General features: G+C 55.6%; 1 protein-coding gene across 5 annotated transcripts in view; it reads left to right on the top strand.

Moving 5' to 3' along the window:
* The window catches only part of MGAT5 (alpha-1,6-mannosylglycoprotein 6-beta-N-acetylglucosaminyltransferase), a 352,200-nt gene extending 340,277 nt beyond the window's left edge, over window positions 1–11,923 (top strand). For 3 of the 5 annotated variants that reach the window (XM_036320247.1, XM_036320245.1, XM_036320244.1), the window contains 2 exons: window positions 677–834; window positions 6,314–11,923. In XM_036320247.1, coding sequence (XP_036176140.1) covers window positions 677–834; window positions 6,314–6,512 — 357 coding nt within the window. In that variant the 3' untranslated portion in view covers window positions 6,513–11,923. Of the gene's footprint in view, window positions 1–676; window positions 835–6,313 lie in introns of those variants that run through there. The other 2 variants (XM_036320246.1, XR_004969483.1) reach the window with 2 other exon arrangements.
* Window positions 11,924–12,187: the final 264 nt, after the last annotated feature.

Here is a 12,187-nt window from a genome sequence, read left to right as displayed (position 1 = left end):
CTCCCTTCCTTGCTGAAATTAATAAAAACATAAAAAAAAAAAAAAAAGCTCTAAAGCCAGTATTGGAGCCTCCAGCCTTGGAGGACTTGGAGTTCCCCAGCCTAATCCAGGGTTGAGCTGCCCTGAATCCAGGAGGCAGAGAAATTCTCACGGGGCTTCTAGGGGTGTAGACGGCTGGTCTGACCCAGATTTCTCTGGTTGTTTGCCTATCCTGTGTACTCACACAGTAGGCTTTGGTGTACGTTGGATTTAAAATCTACTTATCTTAATACTTAAAGGCTGTCAAAGTTATCAGATGTCTCCTGAAGGTATATAAGCAAAGTAGTTTGCATTAGCCCAGCCCGCCCGGGTCTTCCCTAGACCTGCTGGTTTCCTCTACTCCCTCTAGATCCCGGAAACGACAGGCCCTGCCCCATTCTGAGCTCCCACACCTGTGCCAGGGTGCCTCCCTGATGGGCTGCAGGTTACCTCATGTCCTCTCACACGTCCTCAGTTTTTCTAGCTGTTGAATCAGGACGGCATTGTAACTGTTTTCAGCCAACAAGCCCTGAGCCCAACCAAGGCTCCCCTTCCCTGTTCCCTGGCAGCGGCCGCCTCCCCTGTGGGCTGCTTGGCAGGCTGGGGATTGCAAGTTGCAGCTCTGATCCCTTGGCTGATGGCTTTGTTGTCATTCCAGGACTTCTGCCACGGGCAGGTGATGTGGCCGCCCCTCAGTGCCCTGCAGGTGAAGCTCGCTGAGCCCGGGCAGTCCTGCAAGCAGGTGTGCCAGGAGAACCAGCTCATCTGTGAGCCATCTTTCTTCCAGCACCTGAACAAGGACAAGGACCTGCTGAAGTGAGTGCTGGAGCGGGGCAGGGCGGGGCGGGGCGGCCCAGAGCAGGATGAGGTTCCATTTCCAGGCTCGTGGGCTGTGGGGAAAGATGTGGGGAGGTGAGCAGGTTGCAGCGCGATCCCCCCAGAGAAAGTTAGCCGCATTTTTATTGTTAGGTGGATGAGGTCACCTGGCACGCTGATATATTTAGAATTCGAATGAGGGCATTTTATTTGCATAAGTAATGTCATGGCTGGGCTTGAAGATTGTGGGAGGTGTTCACTTTGCTACCGTCATACCCCAGAACCATAGGAGTGGAGGTGGGCACAGAACCACGGCAGTTGGAGACATGCAGGTGGCGGGTGAGCCTTGTGCCCTAGAGTGAGGAAGGAAGGAGAGACATGGGCAAGGAGCTGGCAAGAACTGCCTACAGCAAAGTCCACGCCACCTTCCCCTCTTGCAGCCTGTCCCTGTTTGCATGTTTGTCCAGCTCCTCTGGTATGAGCAGGTCTGACCCTGCCAGGTCCCTCGGCAGGAGGTGGGTGTGGTGGGCACCGGGAACCTGGGCCAGCCTGCGCCCCGGAGGGGCCGTCTGGATTGCATGAGCTTTTGCCCTCGTGCTTGCATTGTTTTTACTGACGCCACTCACTTCCCTCTGCATTGGCATTTTGAGTTTGGCAGTTGCAGTTCCCAAATTTCCAGGTTTCTTTGACCTCTGACTCATGGCCCCCTCCGTAGAGCAGTGGTCTGTCCCTGTCTCAAAGGGTGTTTAAGGAACACAGTGTCCTCTGGAGAGAGGCGTGCCTGGCCCCGCTCTGGCTTCGTGCCTGTCGGAGAACGAGGTCGGCCCCCATGGTCACCCGTGCACAGTTGTCTGAGCTGGCCTGGTCGTTATTCCCAAGTATAAACCCATTTCAGAAGAGCACGTGGCTCTGGCGTCTCAGCTGCAGGGGAGCCCTGCCGAGGAGGGACATGGGAGACGCTCTCTTCCTGCCGAGACCAGGTTCTGAGGCTGCCCTGGCTCCCCATCAACCTAAAGGCCAGGGGGGCCAGTCAGTGCAGTGCTGCTGTGGTGAAATCTGGGAGAGGGAGCGGTGCTCTGGGATTTGTGGAAAGCCTGCAATGGTCCTAGGAGCTTCCATTTCCACGCACACATCCCGGATTCTGGGGTTCAGCAGGGGCTTCCCCCCGGCTTGTCTTAGGAACAGCTCCGGCAGCAGAGTGGCTTTCTGAGAACCCCCAGTGTCTATGCGTCAGAGTCTGGACTTGCTGGGGGCAGACTAGGGACTGTCCACCCAGAATTGTCTCAATGCCCCCAACCTGTCCCCACGAAACAGGGATGCTGCTGCCCGGGTCCCGTGATCGAGGCCCCACACAGCATGCCTTTCCCCCGGGCACAGGCCTAGGTCCAGTGAGGAGACAGGAAGGGGAGCCAATGGACTAGTCTCCTCTGTCTCCTCGATTTTCTCATCTGTAAAATGGGGACGTCCTGGGTGATGGTGAGATGATGTGCAGCCAGAGCTCTGGGTGGGGAGAGCAGGCCCCAGGTCACCAGGAGGAGCCAAGAGAGCCAGGCCCCATGCCAGGGAGTGCCTAACGACTCCCATTGTAGCCATGTGGGTTTCTTCTTGGGAACCTGCAGGGAATGCTAACATTGCAATAAAGCTGCCTGCAGTTAATTCTCTGAATGTAAGGGCCCTACTAAATGCGTTGTGCCTGCTTTGTAAATGCTGACAGTGTTGTAAAACCCCAGCTGTCTGCCAGCTGTTAGTGCCTCCTCAGCACGAGGCGCCCCGGCCCACCCATGTCCATGGCCAGTTAGCAGTGAGGGGCTCCACACGCCAGCACTGCCTTTCCTGCTCCACCTTGTGGGCCTGGATTGTGACATGAATTGAGCCCTTTGGAGCGTCCCATGCTGTCACCTTCAATCGGGAGTCGGCAGCTGGTCTTGAGCTCCGGTGCGGGCAGGGCACGGTGTGTGTGCTGCAGGGGCAACGACCAGCTCCTGTGCACAGAGCGTGCGCAGTTCTGACCAAAATGGGTAGACACCCTGGGATGAACCAAGTCCAGGCCGGGGGGCCCTGTGGGGAGGGCCTCGCTCCATAAGTAGGAACGTGTGTTCACATGAGACCTTGTTTGTGATTTGGCTGCCTTTTCAAGTTGTATCTCATAAAATATTATTGAGTTTGGGAGGATTTTAACTAAGCTTTGGTGCCTGAGAAGAGGGAGTGGCCCTGACTCAGAATGGTCAAGGGGAGCTTGGGGCACTTGGAAGTAGCAGGGTGGTGCGGGGGGGGGGGGGGGGGGGACTCCAGGACAGGGACGATGGGAGGGCTAGGCCAGCTCTGGCCCCTCACCCTGTGTGTCAGGGGGATGAGCAGCTCTGTCCTCTCAGGAAGTCGGGGGCCCATGAGGAGGCGGGCCTTTGCCCTCTGATTCTTCCAGAGCCATAAAATGTAAACCGAGGCATTGGGCCTCAGGAGCCCTAACTCTGCCCTGTAAGAGAAGCTGGAGAGGCAGCGTCCTGCAGAAGGGAAACTAGACCACACCAGGGTCCCCGCGCAGGTGTGAGGGCGTGTGAGCAAGAATGGGTGTGAATGGGTGTGTGTGTCCGGTGACAGACATCACAGGAATACAGAGGCTGGAACAGTGGCGTGCATGCCCTGGAAAGGAAGGGGTCCCCAGTGGAGAGGGGATTGCGGGCCGTGGAGGCCATCTGGGCTCTGGGTACACTCCAAGGATTAGGAAAGTCACCCCACCTCTCTGGTGAATTCGCTCACCAGTTAAGCAGGAATGATGGCATGGCCTTCCTGTGCGGCCAGGGTTGTGGGGCAGGGCCCTGCTGCTGAAGGAGGGAGCGCTCCCTGGGGCCAGCAGGTGGGTGGCATCCAGAGGTGGCCAGAGCTGTGCCACACCCTGGACCGTGGGAAGACTGTGGTCTCCGACACCATCCCTGGGCAGGCAGGCTGCTCCCACGACCACCCCGGTGAGATGCGCTCACTCACACCAGGAGACAGCCTGGGGTCTGAGTCCAGGTGACCAGGCAGGAGCTGGAGGGTTCTTTGTGGCCACTGACAGTGACAGCCCCTGCCATGGGGTCTGAGGTGAGTTGCAGACATTTCCATGCTCCTGCTTAGCAGGGTACCAGGCAGATGACTCAAGATAAGCAGGTGCTATCATCCTCCTAAACAAAGAGCTGGAGTGCACTGTTTCCCAGGCCGCATTCCATATGGAAACTTGGGTGCACATGTGAGCTCGGAGACCCCCCGCGGTGGGTTGGCCAGCTGGGATAGCCTGCGTAGGCCTGGAAACCCTGAATCTCTTTTCCTTTAGGAAAGCCATAAAGCCCCACTTCCTGCCTTCGCCTTCCTGCTCCACAACCTTAACCCTCTGCACGCCTCCACCTCCTGGCTGGTGTGCCAAGACCAGAGGTGATGGGGCATTTAGGGAAGTCGCAGAGCCCACTGGTGACTGCAGGGGCGAGATATGAGGGAGCGCTGCCCTCCCCAGCACCGAGCCCCAGGCTGGCAGCCCCAAGAGCCACCAGCATCCCCCAGATGCCCTGGAAATCGCCTGATTAGTGTTGGCAAGGGCGGGGCCAGGGAGGGTGTTAGTTGGCTGGAGGAAGACAGGAGGGGGCTGGAGGAATGGGGCCTGGGGGGAGGGGGACAGCAGGAAAACTTGGGGTCCCCAGCTGGACCCTCCCCTGTCCGCAGGAATCGAGACTTCTGTGAATGTCGGAAAACTGAGACAGTTGTCCTGTGTGTCTGTTCACACTGTGGCAGGGAGGCCGGCGGCCTAGCCCACCCAGTGTCTGCCAGGCAGAGGACCAGGATGGCGATGATGTTTGTGACAGCAGCTCCCACTTCCTGAGACCTCCCCCAGCGCTAGCCATTGCCCAGTGCTCTGGGGTGCTGCTGTCATTCCCGCACCTCCCGTGGTTAAGAACTATCTACCCCAGTTCACAGAGGCTCAGTCATGGCTCCAGGGTCACAGGTCTGCCTGGCCTCCTGGACCTTCTTCTCTGAACTGTCCCCACGGGGTAGGCAGGCACCAGGCTGGACACCTGGTGCCCAAGGAGCAGGAGGAGAAGGCATGGCCCCTCTCTGGGACAGAGGCCGGCAGTGTTGGGTCCAGGCAGTGTCCCAGCTGGAGAGTCAGAGTCACTGGGTCTGCAGCCCACAGACAAGCCGGCTGTAGGAGATGGCAGAGGAGCAGGAGCACAGGCTGGGGTCAGGATTTAGACTCCTCCCTGCAGTCCTGAGGCCTAGCACTTACCTGGGGGGAAGGGGAGGGCACTGCTGTTGCCATGGCTGCAGAGGTCCAGTGAGCCACGCCCCAGAGCAGCACCTCCCTCTGATGAGCAGGGCACCAGGGAGGTGATTCCTGCTGCAGAGGCCAAGGCCATGCAGCTGGAATCTTTGTGAGCCGTCAATAAAAACATTCAACATAGCTGTAAAAATTGGGGTGTCCAAAAAGGTACACACACTTTGAATAATTATAGAGGTAGTGTTTATTAAAATCATTTCATTTTCAAAAGAGTTATCAGCTCTTAAAATGTACATGCAGTTTTTTGGGACATGCTGTATTTAAATTTTACACGACTTTGCCCCAGTCTTACTCCTTAGAAGTAACCATTGTTACGGTTTTAATGTATAGCCTTCTCAGCTTTTAGACACACACACAGTCTCACATATACACATTACACACTCACATTCTCTTACACATACACACATGCACCACACACGTACCTTATACACACTCATACTCTCACCCACTCACTTGCACACGCACACCACACACACGTTCTCACCCATGCTCTCAGCCACTCACATGCACGCATATGCACACACCACACACACTCACAGTTCTTCCACACTTATACTCCCACCCACTACAGGCACACACACATATACCACACACGTTCTTACACACTCATGCTCTCAACCACTCACATGCACATACACATACATCACACACACACTCACACACGTTCTTACACACCCATACCCTCACCCACTCACATGTGCGCACGCACAAACACACAGGTGGAGCTGGGTCACGCTGTGCCTCCTGCTCTGCGACCTGCCTCCTGCAGGACAGCTCTGCACTGCCACTTGCATTTGTACCTCATCCTGTTTCGGGGGCTGCCTAGAACTCCCAAAGCACATGCACCAAGTTGATTTCCCCATTCCCCACGTGGTGTTTGGGTTATTTACTTTCACGCTTACATACAGTCTTCACAAGCAGCTTTGAATGCATGTCCCCACACACATCCAGGCACACACCTCTCTCTAGCCCCATCCCTGGAGTGGAGTCTTGCTGGATCAGAGGGTGGGGACTTGCTGGGTCAGAAGGTGGAGACTTGCTGGGTCAGAGGGTACTGGTCGCTCTCTCTTTAAAGCAGGAGAAGCAACCATGCTCCCCACTTCAGGAGGTGGGCTGAGGAGCCAGTGACGAGGACAGTCCATGCACCTCCAACCTTGTGCTTTTCCTCTCCAGGTACGAGGTGATCTGCCAAAGCTCAGAGCTGGCCAAGGACATCCTGGTGCCCTCCTTTGACCCCAAGAGCAAGCACTGTGTGTTTCAAGGTGACCTTCTGCTGTTCAGCTGTGCAGGCGCCCATCCCAGGCACCGGAGGATCTGCCCCTGTCGGGACTTCATCAAGGGCCAGGTGGCTCTCTGCAAAGACTGTCTCTAGGGGCCACCAGCTGGCCCTGCACACACTGTGCTGGGAAGACAGCGGCTCCAGCCCTCTCCTGGCAGAGCCAGGGGGGCAGGTGTCATTCAGGGACTCTCGTCAGAGCCTGAACTTTTTGGTGGAAGGTTTCGATGTGGTATCACTCCTGCTGTGGTCAGCGCCTCACAGCGGCATTTTCACCAAAACCAAAGGCGGGCAGGCGTCAGGCCAGGAGCCTGGCTGCTCTTCCCCGCACAACTTTATTTTTTGAGGAGCAACTGCAGGGAGAATCCCTCAGTGCACTTGCTCCAGGGCAGAGCGTGAATCTCAAGATTCATTTAAAACAAAACAAAACCAGGGGGTAACTGAGCTGGTTGGCAAGAACTTTGGGAACATTCCTAAATCCATTAACTTATTTATTTGGGAGGGGGAGGGTGCCAGGGGAGGGCAGAGAGGAACTGATCACAGGTCTTGTTTTTTTGATTTCCCACTGTTTACCATCACCTCCACTGTAATAGTGTTCTGTCCCCTTCAGGTGGGTGCAGGAGGGAGAGGCGGGGTGCCCTGTGGGGACCTAGCTCCTCAAAGCAGGTGGTGGCAAAAAGAAGATCTTGTGTGTGTGCTTGGTGGCAGCTACAGAACAGGCACCCCCAGATGTGGGGGGACAACCCAGCCAGGGAACGAAGTACATGATTGGGAAATTGACATCTGGTGGTTGGTGGTAAATCCCGAAAGGCAGGACCGGGACGTAAAGAGCTACTACCCTTGGACTTAGTCATGATGTTTACCCCTTACAAGCATTGTCTTTGAGCTGGGAGTGGACAAGTGAACTGGCCCCTGTGGCCTGGTGTCACCACTGGAGCTGGGATCCAAACCTTGGGCTTGCATTACATTCCTTTGAATGCCTGGAACCTCCATAGCCCAGGGAATGGGGCTCTGGGCGAACTTGATGTTGACCGGGGGAGCAGCGGCAGGGCAGTGTGAAAATGAGTCGCTGTCCTGGCCGATCACCTGTGGGGGTAGGGGTGGGGGTATTCTGAGGGATGAGCCCGTTGGTAGCTTGGCCTGGTCAGACTCACTGGAACCCCCCCTTCCAGGCCCTGCGCTCTGCTTTGCTGGGTTCCCCGCCCCCACCAGGCAGTTCCAGTGCTTTGGGTGTACGTTTCCTAGGAAGCCCTGGCATCCCCACGGGGTAAGAGTGAGCCCTCTCCTCCCTCTTAGAGTCTCCCTGTTATGAGTAGTTGGAGTCCACCCAGCCCTTGGTGGTGGCCCTGGCCTCCCAGCACCCTGCATGTCCTCGGGCAGCCGCCCCGCCTCTGCTGGCAAAGAGCTGGCAAGATGAATGGCCGGTGGGCCTTTGAGAGTGAGACTAAAGGAAGGACTGTTTCAGGGGGACAGAGGGAGTGCGGCACCTTTAGGTGTGGGGAGTTAGATTCTGCCCGCTTCTCAGTTCTTCCCTCGGCATAAATAGCACCAAATGCTCAGCTGGCCTTTTTCACTTCGACTCTCAGTGTGTCTGAGTCCCAGCTCCAATCCTAGAGAACGGAGGGGGTAGGAGGGCAGCCAGGGCCTCCCCACCCCCCGCCCCACACACACACCTTGAGGTGACCCCTGAACGCATGTGCAAGGGAGAGTGCTGATGGGGAGGCCAGGGCCCAGCAGCAAGGACACAAGAAAGGAAACCTTGTAATAGGATGTGAGTGAGTGTGGGTGGGTGTTCTTTTAAGCTTTGCAAGGGCAGTTACCTGCGGTAGGAGGGGCAACAGCTGCCTTCCTTGCTGTTAGGAATTGCTTTTCTCTGTGAATGATCCTCTTGGCCGCACCCTAAATTGTGGGAATTGGATTGAGCGCCCAGGCCTACAATTCCTGAGCCCGTGCTGCCCTCTCCTGGGCCCTTCTGGGAGCTCCCAATGGTGAGGCTGTCAGTGCAGGCATCCGACCAGCAGGGGGCGCCTGCGGGCCGAGACCTGTTTGCCAAGCTCAGCAACCCATTTTGCGGATAGCTGTTTATTAAACCAGCACAGGGACTCAGAGAGTGTGGAAACTAGGAAGCTACATTCTGTGGAAAGATTCGGTGCCTGCCTTGTGTTCCAGAAGCTTCTAGGAATGAATGCTTGTTGGCTGCCCAAGCTCGGGGACTCCCCACCTTCCCACTCCTGTGTCGGGAGCCTCAGCTCAGGTGCCCAGCAGGGCACCTTCCCCATTAGGTGCCTCAGCTTCTGCCAGCCCAGTGTTGGCTGCGGCGAGGCAGTTCCACGGGGAGAGAGAGGGGTCTGCTGCTCCTGGGGCACAATGACTTACACCCCAGTTGTTGAAGGCTGTATCAATAGAGGTAGTGACGCTGGACAGGTACTGGCCGCCACCCCTCACCCCCCTAACTTGGCCCAAGTCAGGTCAGCAGTGGTCCACACCCAGTAGGGACTTGATTCTTGCCTGCCTTGGGTGGAGGGCACCCAGAGTGTGGGCGATTTTTCCTAATAGAGTCCTAAGCCAACCTGTGGCTGGAGACACTTCCACACGGGGGCCTACGCCCGGACCCGTCTCCCTGGCTATGAGCACACCTTACCTGGCCTGTACGTTTTTGTACATTTCTTCCTAAGTGAAATCTGGTGTTTTCCCCCCACTGTGATCTTAAATTCCTAAAAAAATAAACTTGAGGGGAAACATTTACCTAATTTATTAAAAGAGAGAAAGCCTTCCTTTGACATGTAAAGACTTTCAGGAGTAGAAGCTCCTAAGAGGAAGCACTGCTTTTAATGTCAGTGGACACCTCATTTACTCCGCGTATGTAATTGGACTTGCACTTGAACAAAGGGAGAGGTTTTTTGCGTCTTTGCTTACATTGGGTTTTTGTCACTGTGTATAGTTTGCCTTTTTTGTGTTTGCTGTATGTTTGGGAATGTTGCAAATCTGTTTGATATTTATTGTTTCTCTGAGGTGCCTTTTCACTTTTCTTTGGGGTGGGTTTTGGAATCTGGTGCAGACTCCTCCAGCTTGGAGATAGGACCTGTCCTTGTGTCATTGTGGACGCTCAGCTGGGCACCGGAAACGCCCTTCCAGTACCCTAGGCCAGCACGTATATGCACAGTCACCCCCCTGAAGCAGTGAGAACCCCGAGAAGTGCTGGCTCCCTCCAGACGAGCCCACACCGTCCCGGGACACTTGGTCACGTCTGGGCCAGGGACTGCTGCCTGCCCCTAGGCCTGGGCTCCCCGCCACCAGGCATGTGGTGAGGTGTGGCAGGGCAGGTGCCAGCCCTGGCTGAGGGGTTGCACTGCAAAGAAGCAGGGCCCGCTGAGCTCCTGAGTAGCACTGGCCCCCAGACACTTGAACTGCTGGACATCACGAAGGGGGAAGAATATGCACACCCTTTTGTTTCCTTAGTGAGCACGGGGTTTCGTCTGGGAGGAGGGCCCCTGCATCGCCGGTAGCGCACGCGTGAATGTGAAAGGTCGACTGAAACTGTGCTGTTCACAGGCGGGTGGTGTTTGTGGACCAGACCAAGGCAGGCCACCCACTCTCCATGGTGGCTTACCTGGATTGTGTGTGTCATCAGGGCATGACCACCCCCTCCCCTGCCCCCAAACTCCTTGGTTTTTTAAAAGTCTATTTTGCTAACGACAGGCTCTGTTATACATGTTGCTATCCGAAGCCTGGACTGTTTTATTTATTTAAAAACACTTTAGTTTCCACACTGCTTCATTCCTCTTCCACCCATCCCCATGGGCCCACAGCGCTTCCGTGTGAAGAGCTGAAGGGCACAGAGACTCAGCTTCCTGAGGAAGGAAGATGGGATGTCCTAAAGCGGAGGGCCAGTCCCTCTCCTCCCTGTTGGCTTCAACCAGAAGTGGAAAGCCAAGTTTTTATAGCAAACGGCCAAACTAGCTGTAGTCTCAGATGCGGGGAAAAAAATTACGTAGCTCTCTTAGCACTTAGGGGTTTTGTGAGGATTCAGTGTTTAGCAGTGTCTGGCACATAGTAGGCCCTAGTAAGTGTTAAATGTTATTAGCATTTTACAAAATTTGAGAAGAGCTGCACTCACCCCTTATCAGTTGGTTCAAAAGTCGTACCTACAGGACTTTTGTGGGATTTATGGGTGAGCGCGTCCAAGTCCTGCGCCCACCCTGTGGCTGGAACGTTGCTGGATCCCTGAATGCACTGACTGACTGGAAAACTTGCCTGGCTTCAGCCCCAGATGAAACGAGGCTGCGGAATTTGCACACGGGAGGTGGCAAGGGTGACCTTTGGCTCCATGCTGGGCCTCACCCCAGTGGTGTCTCCTGGACTGTTCCAGAGTTTTTCCTTGGGGAGCTTTTTGAGCTAGAAATTAAGGTGAATTTTCCCATCGACTTTACCCCTTAAAGTTAACTATTGCTCTGAAACGCAGTAAGAGAGGCTTTCTGTTTTCAAGGGGAAAGGAGCGACCGATTGACCCTGCTATCCCCTGCCGGCCAGGGCGGCTCCTCCACAGTCCAGTCCACAGGGGCCAGACTCCTGGGCGGGTTCGCTGTCAGGTGTTTGCACTGGCCCCGGGGCCACCGGCTAGCCCGGGGGACCCCAAGACTATACCACCATCCCGGTGGAGCCAGGGGTGGGGCGGGGAGAGTATCTTCAGAACCACTCCCAGAGCTGCTGGTGGTTCACTGATTTTTTTTCCCATCACCTAAATATCAGTTCACTTTTTATTGGGGTTCTAGCCTCTTGCTCCCCAATTGGAGCTGCGTCTCCTCGCCTGTCTTGGTCCTCCTCTGGACAGATGCACTGTGGAGTGTGGAGGAGTTTGCTGGAGCCCTGTGTCCGAGTTCCTGTTTTCTCTTCACCTGAATCGGCAGCCCTAGACTTCTGTGGGTGTAAGACTGGGATTCACCTTCTCCCAAGCATCATTCCTCTATCCCTGATTTGTGGAGCCTTGAGATGAACTCCCCCAGTCGCCTGCAGCTGGTGAGGCCTGGCAGAGGGACCACGGCCAGCGAGTGCTCATAGGACGTCAGGTGTGTCTGGGGGCTTGGGGCACGCAGAGAACGTCAGCCAGGCTGGAGGCCTGAATGCCTGGCTGGGACAGCAGCATGGGAACCTGGGTAGTCTGCCACTTCTGCCCAAGGGGAGACGGAGCAAAGTTGGGAAGCATTTTGCTCACTGTCCTGCCCAGGTGTTAATAGGATAACAGTGGAACAGTTGGTGCCAAAGGAGATGGTGATGTCCCTTCTACTGTAGTTGCTGTCACAACTTGATGTCTCTAAGCTAATGACTGTTCACATCTGTGTCTTCAAACAGCGCCTGGTTCACTGGGGTTTAGTGCAGGGTTCTGCCAACGAGGTGTCGCTGCCCACACATCCCAACGTACTGTACCTGCATAGAGCACTGCTTTGTTTTCCACTGTTGTAGACAAAACTAGGGAGAACTTTATTTTTCAATAAACTTTTCTTGTGTGACAGGTAGGAGTGATCTTTGGGGGACTGGGTGGGTGCAGGGTCACCTGCAGGACGCCAGCTGCACCCCAGCGCTGGCGTCCACTGCCCGCGTCTCACCGTTTGCAGACACCGCCGGAAAGGCTGAGAGACCGTGACGGTTAAGGAGTGGAGGATGGTTTCACTGTGGTGTGTTCTTTCCCTGCCTCACATCCACCCATACTCATCTCAGAGCACTGCCTAGACGGGGCCTTTTTTTGAGATAACTGTACTACATCAGATGCTTGA

Source organism: Myotis myotis, unplaced genomic scaffold, assembly GCF_014108235.1.
Source record: "Myotis myotis isolate mMyoMyo1 unplaced genomic scaffold, mMyoMyo1.p scaffold_m19_p_8, whole genome shotgun sequence".
Taxonomy (NCBI): Eukaryota; Metazoa; Chordata; class Mammalia; order Chiroptera; family Vespertilionidae; genus Myotis; species Myotis myotis.
The sequence above is the reverse complement of the archived record's forward strand: the minus strand, read 5'-3'. Positions and strand labels throughout refer to the sequence as shown.